Genomic DNA, 21,925 nt, shown 5'->3' on the forward strand with positions numbered 1-21,925 from the left:
TGAGCCACCAGGTAAGTCCCTGGATGCCTCATTCTTGATCTCCACCCTGAACTCCTTTCAGGGGGTATTGAAGGTCAGGGACTGTTGACTTCATTCTTGTAGAACCAGACGGCAAATGACATTGTCTTCATCTAGTGGAGAGATTTAAAGCTATATTGTTGTCTAGATGATAAGTCGGCCCCATGGACTGACACCCGCCAGGCACCTCTATCCGTGGGATTCTCCAGGGAAGAATACTGGAGTGGGTTGCTCGTTTCCTCCTCTAAGGAGGTCTGGGTCTTCCTGACCCAAAGAATGAAGTCGTGTGTCCCGTATTGCAGGCAGATTCCCGAGCCATCTGGGAAGCCCTAAAGGATATATACAATCTGTCAAAAGAGTAACAACCAGCCCCAAATGGAGCCAAGCCCTTTGTGCCAAGCCCGCATCATCACCAAACTGAAACTCACTACCTCAACTTGTCTGTTTCAGTCTCTGGCAAGATGTCAGAATCAGTCTGGAATTTCCTGGTGGGCATGAGGGTGTTAGAGAGCCTGATAGGATCCCTTCCATCTCCCCCCCAAAATGAGTTAATCTGCTCCCTCTTGATGAAAGTGAAAGAGGAGAGTGAAAAGACTGGCTTAAGACTCAACATTCAAAATACTAAGATGGCATCCAGTCCCATCACTCCATGGCAAATAGATGGGGAAACAACGGAAACAGTGGCAGACTTTATTTTTGGGGGCTCCAAAAATCACAGCAGATGGTAACTGCAGCCATGAAATTAAAAGACACTTGTTCCTTGGAAGAAAAACTATGACCAACCTAGATAGCATATTAAAAAGCAGAGACATTACTTTGCTGACAAAGGTCTGTCTAGTCAAAGCTATGGTTTTTCCAATAGTCATGTATGGATGTGAAAGCTGAGTGCTGAAGAACTGATGCTTTTGAACTGTGGTGTTGGAGAAGACTCTTGAGAGTCCCTTGAACTGCAAGGAGATCCAACCAGTCAATGCTAAAGGAAATCAATCCTGAATATTCATTGGAAGGACTGATGGTGAAGCTGAAACTCCAATACTTTGGCCATCTGATGTGAAGGGCCGACTCATTGGAAAAGACCCTGATGCTGGGCAAGACTGAAGGCAGGAGAAGGGGACGATAGAGAATGAGATGGTTGGAGGAAGCACTGACTGGATAGACATGACTTTGAGCAACCTCTGGGAGTTGGTGATGGACAGGGAAGCCTGGCATGCTGCAGTCCATGGGGTCACAAAGAGTCGGACACGACTGAGCGACTGAACTGAACTCTTGTTCCCATCTTCTTTCTACCTCTAAAAGTCCTCTGTCTGTGCAGCTCCTCAGACCTCCTTTCTACTTGCCATATGGGATGCTGCCCAATTCATAAATGGTTGCATAAAGCCATTAGTTTTTAATTTACTCAGTTGAAGTTATGTCATTTTTTTTTTTTTTAAACTGAAGGACAATTGCTTTACAGTATTGCATTGGTTTCTACCAAACATCAACATGAATCAACCATAGGTTTACCCATGTCCCCTCCTACTTGAACATCCCTCCCACCTTCCCCCCACATCCCAGGCTTCTAGGTTGTTACGGAGCCCCAGTTTTGTTTTTTACAGTCCTTAGGGAGTCCAGGGTAAAGAAGATAGTGAGGAAAGATCTTTAAAAAAACCAAAAAACAAAAAACTTCACATTACTCACATGATAGCCAGAATGCTGAAAGTTGAAGGTCTTATACATATGTTTTTTTTGTTGTTTTTTCAATCATTCTTGTCCTGAATCTGAGTGCTGAAAATTTTGTGGGTTCTCAAAAACCCTTAAATTGATGCTAATTAAAAAAAAAGGGGGGTGTGTGTGGCTTTTGGGATTTTCATTAAGAGGCTCATGAGTCTACAGACCAATTTGAGGAAATCTGACAACTGAAACTTCTAAGAACTGATAGATATTAATTTTGGTAATGTTGGATTTCTGTCAGTAATGTTTTACACTTTTCATCATATAGACCTGAATAGCGTGAAAGTTGCTCAGTCGTGTCCAACTCTTTGCAACCCCATAGACTATACAGTCCATGGAATTCTCCAGGCCAGAATACTGGAGTGGGCAGCCATTCCCTTCTCTAGGGGATCTTCCCAACCCTAGACCTAGGATCGAACCCAGGTCTCCCACATTGCAGGCGGATTCTTTACCAGCTGAGCCACAATGAAAGCACAAGAATACTGGAGTGTGTAGCCCACTCCCTTCTCCAGGGGATCTTCCTGACCCAGGAATTGAACTGGGGTATCCTGCATTGCAGACAGATTCTTTACCAACTGAGCTACCAGGGAAGCCCCATTGGCCTAATATTTTGTCAAATTTATCCCCCTCCCCCAAAATCCATATTTAATGCTGTTTTAATTTTTAATGATCGTCATGTGGGATCTTATTTCTCCCACCATGAATTAAACCTGTACTCCCTGAAGTGGGAGCATGGAGTCTTAACCACCAGACTGCCAGGGAAGTCCCACTTCATTCTTTTATATGACTCAGTGGTCACTATTAACCAGGGCTGGAGTCAGGATGAACTTAAATAGTTGCTGAGGTGTTTTCTTATTACAAGGTCTCCTTAATGTGATTTAAACAGGGGCTAGCACAACACCCCAAGCATGTGGGTGGTTAATAAACATTATCCTGCAATGATGATGATGATGTAAAACTTCTATAGACATAAAGATCAATGACTTATGACTTATTCACCACACACCCTTAATTTTACATTCTTAAAACATAGGTGAGACTCATCAAATTTTCACTTTTATATGCTTGGTCAACATGTTGCTATGGGATAAATTGGAGTCTACAGCTAACCACAATTATTACTTGTACTATTATTAACCGATGTCCACCAATAACATTACATAACCTATACAACAAAAAGCATCTACTTCCCAGAAGTGCAGCACACTGTTTTATGTTTCCTGTATCTCATTTATTTAATAGAAAATTTTTTGATGATAAAAAACAATATTGGAATGAACACTCACCCAGAAGCTCATTACTTAGTGAAAACTATGATTTTTCTAGATAAGGGGGAAAATTGTGTTTCTTTCTGAAGATTAGGACATATTTTGCAACATATTTTGCAATTTTCTTCCCAGAATTATGAAATTTATAACAGAAAGATGAAGAAATATATTGAACTGAGAAGCCTTAAGGTCAGAAACTAGCTTTTATTTTTTCACAGTATTTCTTTCTATATTTCTAAATAGAGTCTGGTCATGTATCATCACACTGTTTTACGGAACTCACATATTTGTATTTTTTTTTTTCAATTGAAGGATAATTGCTTTACAGAATTTTGTTTTCTTCTGCCACATATCAACATGAATCAGCTACAGGTATACATATGTCCGCTCCCTCTTGACGGAGAAGACAATGGCACCGCACTCCAGTACTCTTGCCTGGAAAATCCCATGGACGGAGGAGCCTGGTAGGCTGCAGTCCATGAGGTCGCTAAGAGTCGGACACGACTAAGCGACTTCACTTTCACTTTTCACTTTCATGCATTGGAGAAGGCAATGGCAACCCACTCCAGTGTTCTTGCCTGGAGAATCCCAGGGATGGGGGAGCCTGGTGGTCTGCCGTCTATGGGGTCGCACAGAGTCGGACACGACTGAAGTGACTTTGCAGCAGCAGCAGCAGCTCCCTCTTGAAAGTATTTGTGCTATTAGCTTTACAAAAGGCTCTTTTTAACTTTTCAAAAGTACTCATTTTTGGAAGATCTCCCTTAGCTTACCTTCAAATAATCTGGGAACAAAACTTTTACTTCGTCCATATTTTTGTAACAAGTTCAGTAGCTTGCTCAAATATTGCTCAAATAAAGGAATGAATGCAATTTTTTCTGTAGTTTTTTTCTTTTTTGCCCCGACACAAGCAACTTGTGGGATCCGAGTTCCCTGACCAAAGCTGGAACCCCAGGCCCAGCAGTGAAAGCTCAGAATCTTAACCACTGAACTGCCAGGGAATCTGCTTTTGTTTTTTACACTTGATTTAAAATAACTTCAAAAAGGTTTAGCTAAACATAGAAATAGCTGCCCTCCAAAATTTTATTTCCACCTTCACTACTTGTGATCACCAGTAGGAACAAATCCCCAGCTAGACGGTGAAACATAAAAAAAACAGTACAGGAACAGGGCATGGTCTGTATCACACTCACTTAAGACAAAAATAAGGAAGCTGATATTTCTGAGTGAAAATAATGTACTTTGGGCTGCAGATATTCAACTTTATACTATTAAAAAAAATACTACTTACATAGTATAAGAGGCAGTGTATGAATCCTGGCTGCTTACTATTAGAATTTGGTTAGGCTGGTAGCTTATTAGAATTTGGTTAAACTACCAGCCTTGCCAAGTCTGTCAAAGGAAATAACATCTAACCAACAAGGGGTTGTTTAGTTAGTGAATCAAGCCAGGGTGACTCCTTCATTAACAGCAAGTGAAGTCAGCAAGCACAGGTTGGTGCCAGCCAGCCATTGGTAATAGCTCAACTCTGGGTATTATTCTCATATCTCAGGGTGCCAACTGAAAGGCACTCACTATCTGCCTCTACAAGGATGAAGTCAGGAGCCACTGCAGCCCCTGTCTTTCAACACCCCCCTCACCTCAGCGTTCAGGTCTGAGATCAGGAGTGAGGCATCTGTGTTCTGGGAAAAACTGACAGAACAGGCCTTCATATATTCAGATATTTTCAGACTTTACAAGCCCAAATTCTAGACTTTCCTTGTGTCTAGAAAAGCAGTGAAATCATTAAAGGGGACACCTTCTCCTCCTTACTAGCAGGAGCCTCTGCAAAATGTGCTTGACTCCACTCATTTCAATTGCTCAGACGTGTCCAACTTTGCACGCCAGGCTTCTCTGTTCATCACCAACTCCTGGAGCTTGCTCAAACTCCTGTCCATCCAGTCGGTGATGCCATCCAACCATCTCATCCTCTGTCGTCCCCTTCTCCTGCCGTCAATCTTTCCCAGCATCAGGGTCTTTTCCAGTGACTCTTGACTCCACTAAAATAACATATAAGCCGACCTTCCCCCCACCTCTTCGGAACTGTTTCTCAGAGCTGAGTGGCTGTCTTCTAGGCTATAGCTCTCATTTTGCCCCAAATAACTCACAGCTCTGTGTTGTGCAATTTTTCAGTTGACAGGGCGTATAATCAGCCCAGCTCCCAGCTCCAAACCGGAACTTCAGCTCCGAGTATGCTATTCGGGGCTCCACGTGGCGCTCGGAGAAGACCCTGCCTCTCTAAGCACCAGACTGTGAGACAGCTCAGAACACACAGTTGACACCAAGTCCTACAACGCGCAGCGTTTCAACGCGTGTTTGTGCGGCGAAAGAAAACGCAGCACATTCCAAGCCAAGAGCAAGGCACGATCTCTCAAAATACGGTCCCATCCCCAGGGAACTAAATACAAAGCCAGCTCAGCTCGGAGAAGGTAGCCTAGCGTACCCGCCGCCGCCTGGATGAAGACCTGCTCCTGGCGTGCCCCGAGGCCTGCGGCGCTGCGCGCCTGCTGCACGACGGGGGCGGGGCCGCGGCCGTAAAGCAGCGCCCGAGATCACGTGGGTGTGGATGCCAGGCGCCCTTGCGGCGTCTCCTGCAAGCGGGTTATGGCCGGCCGGGTGCGGGGCGCAGCAGGGCCTTGGGCTCTGGACCTGCTTCGGGCCCTGCCTCGTGTGAGCCTGGCTAACCTGAGGCCGAACCCGGGCTCCAGGAAACCGGTAAGGCTGGGGATGGCGCGGGAGTCCTGGGGTCGCGGGTCTAGAGACGTTGTGGGAACGAGGGGCCTGTGAGCCCCTGCACTTGAGTGATGCGGGAAGCCTGCCCCGGTAGTCCCAGCTCTCAGGTTCGGGTTTAGAGGAGTAATCGGGTTAATCTGGGCGGGGAGCGAGGTCGCAGGAGGTGCAGATGGTTGTTTCATTCAATATTGGGTTAGCATGAAGTGCTTTTCCATTATACCTGTATCTTAAAGGGAAAGATACTTTACGTTCTGCAAGTCACTGAACACAGCTAGAAAAGCTGTTATGGGTATACTGTCACCTTAAAAATCAACTCGTTGCTTTCGCCAAGTAAGAAAAAAGTTTTCTTTATAATTTGGTGTGTTGACCTCAGAGCAGTTCGAATAGTGCCTGGCACGTAGTGGGTTTGGCCCTTTGCTGGCTGGAAGGATGAATGAGGGCCTTACCAACAGACAGCGCAGAGGTGAAATATACTTTAAAAAGTGCATCTGCAGCTCATAAAACATTCTTCTCTCCTTCCAGGAAAGACGACGAAGAGGTCAGAGAAGAGGTAGGAAGTGTGGCAGGGGCCACAAAGGAGAACGGCAGAGAGGAACCCGGCCCCGGCTGGGCTTTGAAGGAGGCCAGACTCCATTTTACCTTCGAATCCCAAAATACGGCTTTAATGAAGGACACAGGTAAGTTTGCTTTGTTTGTGGTTTTATTTTTTTGCTTTGCTTTGCTTCTTAGTGTAAAAATTTGTGATTTTGAGAATCACCAAATGATAGCTTGGTAGAAATTTAAATCCACTTCTTTAAATTAGCAAACTTTTGCTACCCTTCCTTTGAACCATTTTTGGTAATGAAGTTTAGCCTGACTTAGTAGAGGAAAAAAGCCAGAGGTTACACCCAGACCTGCAGAATGGAGGTAATGATGCATGCTCTGGAGGTTTAGAATGATTTTATGTTTAAAACTCTGGCCCACTGTCATCACCCAGTAAATGGTAACTGCTCTTACTTCGAGATCCAGTAATGCATAATTCAGATAGTATGTTAAATTTTTCACATATTTATTTGTATAAATGAGCAAAGTAAATGTAGGAGTTTTATTTTAAACCAACTAAATTGATGCAGGAAAGCACGGGACAGAGCTCTGCGTTCATCTGGAGGTCTTACAGGAGGATAAGTCTGGCTGAGTTTTCCATCTGTTGTTGCTTTTTTTGTAGCTTCAGACGCCAGTATCAGCCTTTGAGTCTCAACAGGCTGCAGTACCTGATTGACCTGGGCCGTGTCGATCCCACACAACCTATTGACTTAACCCAGCTGGTCAATGGGCGAGGTGTTACCATCCAGCCATCTAAAAGGGACTATGGAGTCCAGTTGGTAGAGGAGGTAAGTCTGAATTAAATTTTTTTGGGAGTTTCGTAGATGACTGTTTCTGATTTCCATATAATCAACGCTATGCCTCCTTTATTTTTATCTCTTTCAAGTTGTAACCATTATGTAGTGGTTGATTGTGTTATATTCAGTTGTGGTTTTAGAAAGCCACTGTTCCCTTGTCCTGAGTTTTGTTCCTGTGTATCCATTCAGCTTGCTCCCTCACTCTGTTTGTTTCTCTGTTCAGATGTCATCCTAGTAGGAGGATCTTTTTAACTTTTTTTTTTTTCCTTCCAAATTATTTGAGGCTTAAATTATTTTTATTATGGAGATGTTCTTTATAAAGGAGCACTCTCGTATCTGACGGTCTGCCTTATTGTGCCCAAAAGGGTTTTTCTTTGAATATATGAACACCTGATATTTATTACCAAGCAGGCATTTTTCATTGTCTTCCTCACTGTAATGTCAGTTTTTTTTGAGTACAGGTGCTTTGACTCATTGCTGTATTTTCAACTTGCTTGTGATAGTCACTCGGTATTTATGGAAGAAAGGGATGAATGAAATCCAGTCAGTTCTGATTGTAGGGAAGAGGTTTTCTATTTAGAGGAGTTGGCCAGGAGTTTTATAGGCAAATGAACCTGTACATTGCTAATCAACTAATGCCCCCCCACCCCCTTTTTCTTCCGTGTCAATAATACAGTTGATCGCTGTGTAAGTGACTAACTTAGTGTCCACTAGAGGGAAGCATAGTTTATGGGAAAACCTTTCAGATCTTTGAAAAAGTAAACTTGGCGATAAAAGTTTTCCAAATAAATGATTTGAAGAGAGAATACCAAATACAGGATTAAGCCTCGGTATTCTACTTTAGGCATATCAAGGAACACGGTTATAAAGTAACATACGGAAAAACCCATGACCTCATGAGACCTTAAACTGCACATCCTAACAGCTTTGGACATATGTCTGTTAAACTAGCAGAAATCATTCTGAAATCTATTGGTTGAGTATGTACAGTTATTCATCATTTACAGCTTTGTAAACCAGTTGCCCTTTTCTGGATTTCAGATTTTCAGTCAATATTAGGTAATAAGATGGTTTTGATCTTTTCAGCATAAAATCACCAACTTAGGAACATGTGTCCTAAGGTAAAACAAGATAAAAGAAACTTAATTGATATAAAGAAATACTAAATAGGCATCTTACAGCACTGAAAATGCTGGAACTAACACTAGTGCCCAGAGACAGGGAAATGGTTAAACAGTCTGTGAAATAGTAATGAGAAATGTCAGGTAACGTGGCAAGACCTTGTTTTATTGAGTCAAAGGTCTCAATGATTGTAAAAATGCCTACCAGTATCAGGGAAGGGAGAAATGTGTCTTAGAATTGATGGAATATTTTGAAACTGGGAACCACCTTGTTTCAACCACACGAAAATAGCAGAAAAAATTTTACCACTGCAAAAAGAATGGTAGTGCCACCATCTTTTTATTTTTGTCAGAATCTGTTTTGAAATTAGGCCTAATGAAAGTGACCAAAGACAGGACTTGAAAAAGTTCAGAATTATTTTTCTTCTGTGGTCTCTGCCTCTTTCGCTCAAGAGGGCTGGTGCCCTCCAGAGCTCAGCTATTTTGTTCTTCCGTTGGCTCCAGCATGCTTGTTCCCCTCTTTAACCATCTCTTGGCCTCTTGCTTACTTGTGGGTCAGGAAAGTAAGTTTCTGTCTATATCACATGACATAATGTTGTGGTTAGGAACACAGCCACTGGGACTAGGCTCCCTTGCTTTATGTTCTTGGGCAAGTTGCCCAGGCTCTCTGTGCCACCATCTATGGCATTGGTGTCGCAGTAATTCTATTGGTTTAGAGTTGTTTTGAGGGCTAAACAATCGCCTGTTAAGGAGGTGTTGGGAATGGGTACTTACGATGGTGCCTGCTGAATATGTAAAATGGAAGTCTTATCATCCCTGCTCTTAGGGAATGAAAACTAAGAAAATAGAGTGGCCTAAAGAAATGAGGAACGATTTGGTGGTGGTTGATAGGACCTCTAAGCAGAGGTGTTAAAGTAGGAGCAGCTGCTGGGCTGGAGGCACTCCGGAGGAGAAAACAGGGCAGGGAGAAGGCCCTCGTGATTAGTTTGCTGGCAGCCCAGCCATCTCCTCACACTTTTGTTTTGACGGATGACAGGGTGCTGACACCTTTAAGGCAAAAGTTAACATCGAAGTTCAGCTGGCTTCTGAGCTGGCCATCGCCGCCATCGAGAAGAATGGGGGTGTCGTCACGACCGCCTTCTACGACCCGCGAAGCCTGGGTAAGCTTGTCCTCTCGGGGCTTGAATCGACTGCCTCACCAGGGCTTGACTTGTTCAGACACCTCGGTTCCTGTTTTGGGAATTTCTGCTAGTGGTGTGGCTGGTGAGGCTCCGTCTTCTGATACACCTCAGCTAGTATGTCATAAAATTTTTTAGAAAAAAAAAATCTGGAGCTTAAATACCCTATGTTTAGAAATTCACTAATTGTTGGTAACCCAGGAATGACTTTGACCTTCAAGATGCAAACTTTTGAAGATCAAGTGTTTCCATTTGTTTACTTAAGTCTACTAAGTTAAGAAAAAAATAAAAAGTTTTTGGAATTAAGCTCTCATCTTGGAAATACTTTAATAAATTAAAAGAATATCATTAAGAGAAAACTAGTATATATATCGCCAGTATTTGCATCTCTCTTTTTATTAAAAATGTTTTTTAGAAATTCTGTGCAAACCCATCCCATTCTTTCTCCGTGGACAACCCATTCCCAAGCGGATGCTCCCCCCCGAGGCACTAGTCCCCTACTACACTGATGCGAGAAATCGAGGCTATCTGGCGGATCCTGCCAGATTTCCCGAAGCGAGACTGGAGCTCGCCAAGAAGTATGGCTATATTTTACCCGACATCACTAAAGACGAACTCTTCAAAATGCTCACTTCTCGGAAGGATCCACGGCAGATTTTCTTTGGTCTGGCTCCCGGATGGGTGGTGAACATGGCAGACAAGAAGATTCTGAAACCTACGGATGAGAAGCTGCTTGAGTACTACAGCTCCTGAGCTCCGTCCAGGGGAGCCAGTGGTAGGGCACTGGAAGGGGTGCTGACACATGTTTCCCACTGCGTCGGCTCAGTTTGTGTTTCTGCAGAGGATGATGTTTTCTGTGTAATCACGCCTTTTTTTTTTTTTTTTAATCAAAATTAAAAATACAGTAAGCAAGGACTGCGTGGAAGATGTGGATCTGTGTGTGTCTCAGCAACAGAGCTCGCTGGCACGCTGCCCGAGGGAGTAGGCGGCTCTTAGACCATTTCCCCTTGAGTTTTCCATCTTCTTCCCATTCAGGTCTTGTCTTATTGTTGCAAATCAGAAAGAATGCAGATGGGCTGGGCTTGCTTTGTTGTCCTCTCAGTGGGGGTCTGAGGGCTGCTGATGAGCTGGTGTGCCTCTTGGTTAGCCCTGAGGAACCTCTTACCCAGAGTCGAGACAGCAAGCCTTCAACCCAGACTGATGAAGATGTTGGATGGGAGTGTAAGGCTGGTGAATAGTTTCTAAGTATTGCAGTGTTTGCTGGCAAGATTGAAATGAAAATTCCAAGTGAATTCATTTTTCTCAACTCTGGCAAAGCTGTCGAAAATGATCAAGCCATTAACATTTTTTTTCTTTGAAGAAGGTAAATGTTGCAATTGATATAATTTTACTTATTTCCTAGACTTTGGAAACCTTTGTTTTGCAGTCGTTTTAAATGATTTTGAAGAAAATGGTCAGTGATTATATAAGCTATAAGAACAGTTGGTAACATGAAAATTAAACTGTTAATGTAAAAGGTTTAGCAGTCAGTAAGCTTTTTTAGCTTTGCAAAGATCTGTTGTATCTAAACCACGTGGAAGCTTAATTTATCCTGATGCAATTAAATCTTGAATAATTCCTGATAATTCTTCTACAGTGGAATTAAAATGATTGCTGTTTATTTTATTAAAAATTTTTTTAAAAACCTAAACAGTGCATTATTTTGTCAATTTATCTACCTCAGATATTGCTGGTATAATATTCAATTGATGAAGTAATTTATGTGCCAAGAGGATATTTCAGTTTATGCAGGATTATTTAGTTTGGTTTGTTATTAAGCCATTTCATAGTATCCAGAACTCACAAGAATCAGTACTAGGATTACCTTTTCTGATAGTCACCTGTGAATTTCAGAAGATAGGCAACAATTTTAAAACACGCTTTTATTTCCAGGACACCCGGTGACAAGAGTTGGCAGTGCTGGGATTAGATTTGGCTCCACTGATTGGAGCCCCGGGTCTCAGTGGCTTGAATGAGATCAGGTTTCTCGTTCTCTGAAGTGAAGAGTGGCAATCACTGTAGCGTCGACTGGTCTCTCAGTCCCTTGCTTCCCCCAGTCCTAGAGAGAGGTGCATCTTTAGGACCCAAATACAACTCACACAGAGCCGCTTTCCCCAAGATGAGTCTGGAAGCTGCCACACAAAACCTGCACTACACCCATCCCACTTGCCAAAGCTTGGCTACAGCCCTTTTCTTACACAAGGGGCTGAAGTCTTTTCTTTTGCAGTTGTGTTCTCAGCTGAAAAACCCTGATGGGTGAATCACGAGTGGGAATGTTGACAACCAGCAGTGGGGGTTGACGCCTCTTTGGTATTGACCAAACTTCAACCCTGAGGTTAGTTGACTTAAATTAGACAAACATCAAAAAAAAGTGCAGAATTCATTATTTCTGTGCTTAATAGTAGAGGTTTCTGAGGTGGCTCAGTGGTAAAGAACCCACCTGCTAACACAAGGAGGTGGGTTTGAGTCCTGGGTCAGGAAGATCCTTCGGAGGGAGAAAGGGCAACCCATTCCAGTATTCTTGCCTGGAGAATTCCATGGACACAGGACCCTGGTTGGCTGCAGTCCGTGAAGTCACAAGAGAGTCAGCACGACTGAGCATGTGCTTAATGATATATTCACTATTCTGTTCAGTAAGTTATAAAACTAAGTGATTAATTCATCAATCTGGGTAAGAATGATGTTTTTGAAGGAGAGTGATGATAAAGAACCAGATACCATCTACTTTTTTTCCGTGCCTCCTTTTTCTAAACATTTTGACCATCAAGCTGTCTTAGGCTGCCTGTGTTAGATTCTGAAAAGTTATATTGGAATACTGTATGTGGAAGAAGAGAGGAGATAGATTGCAAAGAAAAACAGCAAGGTACACAGAAAACATGTTTTTGATGATTACAGTAATTCATTAAGAGAATATACTTTCATTTTTTAAAGTCACTGGGAAAGGTCCTCAAAAACTTTCTATCATGAAAGTAGCCAGTGCCTGTTTTGAAATTACGTAATACCGAAGTCTAAAAAGTGAAAGTCCATTTGTCCTACTGTTAACTGGTTCCTGACCTACTTCCCAGAGGTGAGAAAACCACTGGTTGGTTTGGAGTCCTTTTTTTTTTTTATTTAATCAAAACAGCATAGACGGCAAATAAAGGCAGTTACCTTGTTACATCTAATACCATTTCAAAAACGCTTTCCATTAGAGTAAACAGCACCTTTTTTCTTTCTCTTTTTTTTTAAATTATGAAAGTATGATAACACATTATAGGAGACTTGGAAAATACAGACCAAAGTTACTTGTAATTCCACTACATAATTACTATTATTTTTTTTTAGTAGATTTTTAGTTTTGATGTCAAACTCTCAAAAATTAATAGAAGAAATATACAGAAAAGTGGGTATAGTAGACCTGAAAAGCACTATGAACCAATTCAACATAATTAAGATTTGTACAGTTTTCATGCAACAGTAGGATACAAATTTGAAGTTTCCAGAGACTATAAGCTAGGAGACACTGGAACATATCCAGGGGCAAAAACGAAGGTGCATAAGCGTCACAGTCTAAAAGTATTGAAACGTTACAGTCTGTTCTCTTGTCACTGTGAAATTGTGTTAGAAATCAATACAAAAGTTACTTGAAAATAACCCACATATTTTCAAGTGCAATGTGACCTTTACTGAGAGAGATACTTAGCCGTTGAAAGCCTCAGTGAAGTTAGACTGAAAAAAACACGGTGATTGCAGAGAAGAAAGCATTTAAATGAGAAATTAGTATCAAACTTATAAAACCCCATGTACTTGGAAATTAAATGTCCACTTCTAAATGATGTCTACTCTTATTCTTAACTAAGCTATTCACGTAGGCCTCGCTGGTGGCTCAGATGGTGAAGAGTTCACCTGTAATGTGGAGACCTGGGTTCGATCCCTGGGTCAGGAAGATCTGGAGAAGGAAATGGCAACCTGCTCCAGTGCTCTTGCCTGTAGAATCCCATGGACAGAGGAGCCTGGCCGGCTACAGTTCATGGGGTCGCACAGAGTCAGACAGGACTGAGTGACTAACAAGCCGTTCACACAGGGTCCGTTAGATAAGTCCCTTCACCCTCCTGGCTGAAGTGTGGTGACCCGTACTGTTTGTAGCACAGGCTCAAATACCGTGATGATTGAGTTGTCTTGGGCTGAGGAAGGCTTCTATGACCTCAACCTTTTGTGCAGAAATGAACTTCCTTACATTTAAGCACATCCTGTCCTGTGTCCATCTGGAGTGGACCACTTGTCTCTGCGGAGTGTGGGCCTCGCTGTGGGTGGGCTACTATCACCGCCCACCCCCAACCCCCCGCCATGCTGCTGGAGCTCGTCTTGTGATTCATTTCACAGCCGTGTTGGAGGGGCCCCGACAGGCAGTTCTTCAGGAGACGTGAGGTGGGGTGGTAATCACGGGCAAGTGGACGATGGGACCTCAGCTTCCAGCCCCAGAAAGTACTCAAGAGGCCCTTAGGAGTGTCCCCCGCGCCCAGTAAATGACTCAGCTACCCGGAGCCGCAGTGAGAGTGGAGAAGGAGGCGGGCAGACACCAGACTTGCTGAAGCTGGTGGTCTCGGGCCCTCCAGGTGGAGGGGAAGTCAGGAGAGAACGATAAAGGGAAGAATGAAAACAGGAAACAGGTGCCTGGTGATGCGTCACGCCGGGGAGCACTTGCTCGGGGCTCAGGGCTTAGTCACAAACAGCTGTATCCTGGCCTTAATCTCATAGTCCTGCAGCTCATTCTCAGTGCAGGCACGTTCCACATAGTCTGTCCACTCTGCTGTCATCGGGGTCAGCAGAGAGACGAGCCGCGTTCTATAACAGTGCCCTGTGCCAGGTCATTTCCAAGACAGCAGGTCTAAGTAGGAAAGCCACACGCCCTCCGTCTACATCCCAGTCCTGCCTGGTGTGACTTAAGCCTTTTCTCACCGGACATGGCCTGTGCATGTCTGCAGAGAAGTCTTCAGTTGATACGGGTTAGAAAAGATCTTTTAGTGCCTGAAAGTAATTACTGTGGATTGCTTTGGCTTATTTTCCTTTTCTTTGGCCGTGCCTCTTGGCATGGGGGTTCTTAGTTCCCCGACCAGAGATCGAACCCACACCCCTTGGCAGTGAGAGCATGGAGTCCTAACCATTGGACCATCAGGGATTTCCCCTCTTTTCCTCTTTTAATGTCCTTTTGTTCTTTGGGTTGTGGGTAGACTCTGCAGTGGCAGAGCTAGTGTCCAACAGCAGCAGCAGGTCTGCTGAGCATGTGTCAGAACAAAGCACACTCCCTGGCGTCAGTGAGTGTAGACCCTGTGCTGTGTCAGGGGGATTGGCTATGGCGTGCATGGCACAGCCTTGCATCTGTAAACCTCGGTGCTGATCTAGGCTTTCACGGAAGCCGGCTGACCTGGGGCACGTCGTCTAACTGCAACACCCACTCCTGTCTCCTTCTGTGGCTAGGGACTCACTGGGTTACCTGGGCAGGAGACTCACCTGGTTACCTGGGCAGAGGCTCCAGGCATGGAGGCCAGTGTGCAGACTGGTCAGGAGAATTTCCCTGGGCTCAGAATCTAGTACTAGTTATGTGACCGCTGCTTAACCTCTCTGAGCCTCCACTTGACCATCTGAAAAATGCGGGATAATGACAGATCCTAACATATCCAGTGATGATGGGGACTGAGAGAAATCAGTGTGTGAAGCACTTACCACTGCGCCTGGCACAGAAGTGCCTCTAAGTGCTCATGAATTAAGCATCTTACGTGGCCCACCTCTTATGTGATTGTTTATTGTTCACTCAGTCAGGTCCAACTCTTTTGCGATGCCTTGCACTGTAGCCCACAAGGCTCCTCTGTCCATGGGATTTTCCAGGCAAGAATACTGGAGTGGGTTGCCATTTCCTTCTCCAGGGGATCTTCCTGACCCAGGGATTGAACCTTCATCTCCTGAATTGCAGACGGATTCTTTACCTCTGAGCTTCCGGGGAAGCCCTGTGTATATCTTATAGTTTTATAAGCATCAAAGTAATTTTAATTTCTTTCATATAAATATATTACTTAGTCATTCGCTTCTCCAGGGGATCTTCCTGACCCGCTCACTTGGCCAAAGGCCAGAGATCAGACTGCACTTGACCTTCTAACACATGCTGCTCCGTGCTGGTCACCACAGAGGATGTATTGACACTTGAGTTTCCCCAGATGTGAAATGAGAAACACATTTACTGCGCAGAGCACTTGTCAGCATTTCTGGCTCAGGATTTAAGTTCCTTGTGAATTACAGAATAACCTGGGTACTGTTGGAAGAAATCAAGAAATACTAGGTTTTGCCTTCTGGTCTCTTATCTCATAAATTTGAATGCTACTAGTCTAGGTTTTAAGAGGTTGCATTTTTTAAATAATTACTTTCACATTGAAAGTAAAAAGGTTTTTAAAGAGGAAGTTTTTCTGTTTGTTTTAGTGAGCTCTAGACACTTGCATCTTTCAAAGAATAAATCCTTTTGAGACCAAAAGGCAAAACCTGGTGGGTTAAGTGGGTTGGGATAAGACGTCTGTCATCCACTAAGCCTAAGTCCCAGTGCATGCTTTCGTCAGAGAGCCTGGCAGCACTCACTGCTCTGAATCAATCACAGAAGTAGCCATGATCTTGCTAATCCTTGTAAATCCAGGCTCAAAGCATGGTACAGTCCCTCTGCAGCAAAGGAATTCTCGTCTCCAGTGGGAGAGGCCAGTAGGGAGCGGTTTGTGTGTTGTGTCAGTGTTCAGGTCTCTCCTTTGACGTCCTCACAGTTTTGTGTATACCATCTGCCTTCTTCCCACAGCTGTGGTTGTTCAGTCACCCAGTCGTGTCCAACTCTTTGTGGCACCATGGACTGCAGCACACCAGACTTCCCTGTCCTTCACCATCTCCCAGAGCTTGCTCAAACTCATGTCCATTGAGTCAGTGATGCCATCCAACCATCTCGTCCTCTGTCGTCCCCTTCTCCTCCTGCCTTCAGTCTTTCCCAGCATCAGGGTCTTTTCTAATGAGTTGGCTCTTCGCATCAGGTGGCCAAAGCCCACAGCTGTGGACTTGCTGGCAAAACTTTCCACAGGACCCTTTCCACTGTAGAGTCAACTCTGTCCTCCTCCTCTGTTGGCTTATGCCTGTGTCTCTCCAATAAATACTGCCTAAGTCTTTCCCTAAGAACTGCGGCTTATCGAGACATGAGTTATGTCCAGGAAAGGTGTTCAGGTGTCCAACTGAGTTGTGACACATTTATACACTCAACTACCCTCTCCATGGTTACCTCTTGTCCCTTTCTAGTCAGTTCCTTCCCTCATATCCTAACAGCTGGCAACCAGTGATCTTGTTAGGGGAAGCACACTTGTTAGGGAAACCGCCCACCCTGGCCAGGCACCATGGTAACCATTCGCATGAGTTGTTTTGTGACAGGAGATTCTGATAAGGAATATGAAACTAATAAGCCCACCACCAACCAGATAAGTTCGGGAAAGGTTGAAAGGAGACACCGTGTGTCCATCTACTTCCCAGAATCCCTCTCGCTAGCATCGATCTTGGCTGAGTGATGCATGCGCCACCAGGAAAGACCCTGAATTAGAATGATTGGCCAAAGACCACCCGGAAACTAATCCCATCACCATAAAACCCAAGACTGCGAGACGCGCTGCAGAGCAGTTCTCCTGGGTTCCCTTACCCTGCTGCTCTCCACCCGGGTGCCCTTTCCCAATAAAATCTCTTGCTTTGTCAGCACGTGCGTCTCCTCAGACAATTCATCTCCGAGTGTTAGACAAGAGCCCAGTTTCGGGCCCTGGAAGGGGTCCGCCTTCCTGCAACAATCTGACTTCTGTCCCCGTGATTTTGCCTTTTCCAGAATTTCCCTCCTGTGCTTTGGAGCATCCCGAGTGTAGCTTTCTTCACTTGGCACAAGGCCTGCAGAGGGCTTAGCTGTGCCGCTCCTGCTCTTTGATTGCTGAGTGCCTCTCCGTTTCGTGGCTGTGCCACAGCCTGCCACATCATGATAAGCTTCAGACCTCTGCACGCTGACGTGTGTATAAGTAGTGCGTTCTTTGCCACGGCAGCACACATGTTCCATTACACAATCTGCTTACTCATCCACCTGGAGAAGGGTAATTGCCTTGCTTATAGTTTTTGTCTATCACAAATCAAGCTGCCACGAACATTTGTGTACCAGTCTCTGGGTGTGTGCTTCCTTTGCTCATGGGTAAACGCCTACATCACATACCAGGCTGTTGTCTAAAGTCATTTAACCATTTTTCATCCCCCTCCCACCCCTGAGCAAGATCCCATGTAAGCCTCGTTCTCACCAGCACTTGCAGGGCCAGCTTGTTCAGTTCTGACTCTTGTAATAGGTCTTATGGAATTAACTAAAGAAACCTCAGCTGTTCTCTTGAGTGTTTTCATCATCAGTTGATGTTGAATTTTGTCCATTTCTTTTTCTGTGTCTTCGAGATGATCATGTGGTTTTTGTATTTTATTCTATTTTGGGGGTATTACATTGATTTTCAGATATATTGAACAAGACTTTCAGATCATTGATAAACCCCACTTGCTTTTTTGTTCTTAGATTTGGTTTGCTAGTATTTTGTTCATGATTTTTGTGATGTCTTGGTCTGGCTTGGTATCAATGTAATACTGGGCAAATAGAATGATTTGAAAGTATTTCCTCCTTGTCTTTTTGTAAGAATCTATGAAGAATTAGGCCCCAGCCCAACCCCCTGGGGATGCTGGTCCTGAGCCCAGTCCCTCTGTGGAGTCACATTGACTGGAACTAAACGCACCCCCTGGTATCAGAAAGGGATCTGTCCTAACGCATCCTAAATGCTTGCATCTCCAGTAACGGAGGGAAGATTTCCAGAGAAAGCCTAGGCGCTGCCGGGTATTGTTTGAAGTTGGAGAAGCTGTTGTCAGAGCCCCTGCCTTGCTTCCACGTGGGCCCCTGGTGTGCACCCATGGCTGTGGTCTCCAAGACAGGGTACGTGTCCAGACCTGGGAGAGGTCACTGCAGACCTCACACACATACCACACACACCACACATGTACCACACACATATACACCCCCCACATATACACACACACACCACACACACACATCACATATACACATACAGACCACACGTGTACCACACACATATACACCCCCCACATATACATACAGCCACATATACACACACACACCGCACATGTACCACACACAGATACACCCCCCACATATACACCCCCCCACATATACCACACACATATACACCCCCCATATACACACCCCCACATATACACACACACCACACACACACACACCACGCATATACACACCACACACACACCACACATACACACACACCATGCATATACACACCACACACACACCACACATATACACATACATACCACACATGTATCACACATATACACCCCCCACATATACACACACCACACACACACACCACACATATACACCCCCCATATATATACACACAGGCCACACACACACACCACACATATACACATACACACCCACATATACACATACACACCACACATATACACCCACACATACACACCACACATATACACACCACATATATACACACCACACATGTACCACATATATATACACCCCCCACATATACATACCCCTCCACATATACACACACACACCACACATACACACACCACACATATACACCCACACATATACACATACCCCCACACACATATACACGCCCCCAAACATATACATAACCCCCCACATATACACACACACACACCACACACACCACATACACACCCACACATACACACCACACATATACACATACACATGTACCACACACATATATACCCCCACATATACACCCCCCACATATACATACCCCCCTACATATACACACACACCACACACCACACACACACAAATACACACCACACACACACACCCACCCACACACACACCACACATATACACCCCCCTCACATACACATACCACCCACATATACATACCCCCTACATATACACACACACCACACATACACACACCACACACACAAACCACACACACATACCATACATATACACACACACCACCCACATACACACACCCCCACCTATATGCACACACACCACACACATACACACCACACATATACACACACACACCACACATATACACACACACCACACAAACACACACACACCACACATACACACACCCCCCCACACACACACACACCCTTAGCCTTCAAAAATGAGGCAAGGCTGCCACCTAGTGACCACATATGAGACTGCAGGCATTTCCAGGTGTGACCTTGGTCCTCCTTGCTGCTGCTGCTGCTAAGTAGATTCAGTCATGTCTGACACTGTGAGACCCCATAGATGGCAGCCCACCAGGCTCCCCCGTCCCTGGGATACTCCAGGCAAGAACACTGGAGTGGGTTGCCATTTCCTTCTCCAATGCATGAAAGTGAAAAGTGAAAGTGAAGTCGCTCAATCGTGTCTGACTCTTCGCGACCCCATGGACTGCAGCCCACCAGGCTCCTCCGGCCATGGATTTTCCAGGCAAGAGCACTGGAGTGGGGTGTGGTCCTCCTTAGTTAGGAGGTACTCATGCTGTATACATTCAGCACACCTGAAGCATTCGCACAGCAGGCACAGCGCTAGGCACGGGGGCTACTACAGTGAGAGAGGTGGAGTGACTGGCCTACACAGACCAGTAGAAGGGAACGAGGAGCCAAGGGAAGGAGTAATGAAATCACAGAGCCCAAAGTGCCGCACGTAGCCTGCTCCCAACACTCTGGTTCATCCTCTGTTTTAAAGGAATTGAGTGCACAGCAAACCCAAGTTTTTCCTTGGCTGCAGTTGGTGATGAAGGAGGAGGAGGGAGAAGGGAAGGGGGAACCAAAGTAGCAGCAAAGGATCCACTCTGATTCTCACTCTGCTTTCCCTAAGATTCTGTAAACCTTGAGGTGTCCGCTTGCCCGTTTCCAACACTGATGTTCACAGCACCTCCTAACATTTTAAGGGTACGGAATAGACAAACTCTTAATTTCTGGGACTGTATATCCTCACACACATTTGAAAGCTGGCTGTAGACTACCTAAAAGAGATGTCCCAGGAAGTGTGTGCTCACGAACTGGGGTTACACATGGTGGCAAAGTGGATTAAAGCCACAGGTTTTGGATGAGGTGGTCCCGTGGGGGCTGCTTCCCCAGGCGGCTTTAAAACTCAAACCTCAGTGGCCTCCCCTGCAAGACAGCAAGAGCATGATCCCTTCCTCAGATGGCTGTGGTGCTGGTGAGAGAGAGGATGTGCGTCCTTGGCAGGTGGTGGGCAGAGCAGAGGTCCAGGAAGCAGGGGAGCTCGTTATCCCTGTGAAGACATCGGGTGGACAGCTTCAGGGAGGATGGACCCAGTGACACAGCAGAACCTCGGGTGCACACTCGCTGGGTCCACGCCTGCCAGAAGGGGTTCATTGTGTGCCCACCTGCTTTAGTTCCCTCATCTGGAAAATTCATCTCCCAAGACCAGTGGGCTGGGCACCTGCTATAATTCAGCCGATAACACCTGCCAGGGAGGTGAAATAGAACACAGAAAGATTGCTCTCAGAGCTGCTCACAGTAAGGCAGTGGGTGCAGGAGCAAGTGAACACATTCTAAACGTTGTACAGTAAGTCCCCTGCACACGAACCTTCAAGTTTCAAACTTTCAAAGATGCATACGTGCCCCTGTGTGCCAGCTGTTGTACTGTACTGCTGTACTTTTCAAGGGCCTTGTACTGTAAAGGGACTTGAAATGTTTTCTTTATTTTTTATGTTTGTTTTTGAGTATTATTTGTGTGGGAAAATCTTATAAACCTGTTACAGTACAGTACTATATAACCAATTGTGCTGGTTGTACTGGGTTAACATTGTCAGACTTAAGAATATCCTCTCAGAATGGAACTTGTTCGTATGTAGGGGACATATGGTATTAACAAAATAAGGGTTGAGCATTAATGGGAATTCACTTAGGGCAATTAGCTGTTCTGCAATTAGTAATCAACATCACCAGTTCAACTATACAGTGCCCTTTGTAGAAAATGGAGGAAATGAGTCTGACTTTTTTAGAATTTTTACCATGAAAAGGTCTTTGTGAAATGTTAGTCTCTTGGTCATGTCTGACTCTTTGTGACCCCATGGACTGTTGCCCACTAGGCTCATCTGTCCATGGAATTCTCCAGGCAAGAATACTGGAGTGGGTTGCCATTCCCTTCTACAGGGGATCTTCCCTACCCAGGGATTGAACCCGTGTCTCCCACATTGCAGGCAAATTCTTTACCGCCTGAGCCACCAGGGAAATCCTTACATATAATTACAACCTTTTAATTCTTTTTAGACGACTCAGTTCAGTTCAGTTCAGTCGCTCAGTCGTGTCCGACTCTTTGCAACCCCGTGAAT

The 21,925-nt window shown here is 44.8% G+C and overlaps 1 protein-coding gene across 1 annotated transcript; it reads left to right on the forward strand.

Annotated features, from left to right (window-relative positions):
* The first annotated feature begins 5,554 nt into the window (after positions 1-5,554).
* MRPL15 (mitochondrial ribosomal protein L15) lies at positions 5,555-11,133 on the forward strand. Its single transcript, XM_055546002.1, has 5 exons — positions 5,555-5,747; positions 6,288-6,442; positions 6,970-7,135; positions 9,302-9,425; positions 9,859-11,133. The coding sequence occupies exons 1-5, from the start codon at positions 5,637-5,639 to the stop codon at positions 10,194-10,196; spliced, it is 894 nt and encodes a 297-aa protein (XP_055401977.1). The 5' UTR covers positions 5,555-5,636; the 3' UTR covers positions 10,197-11,133.
* Positions 11,134-21,925: the final 10,792 nt, after the last annotated feature.

Source organism: Bubalus kerabau, chromosome 14 (genome assembly GCF_029407905.1).
Source record: "Bubalus kerabau isolate K-KA32 ecotype Philippines breed swamp buffalo chromosome 14, PCC_UOA_SB_1v2, whole genome shotgun sequence".
Lineage (NCBI taxonomy): Eukaryota > Metazoa > Chordata > Mammalia > Artiodactyla > Bovidae > Bubalus > Bubalus kerabau.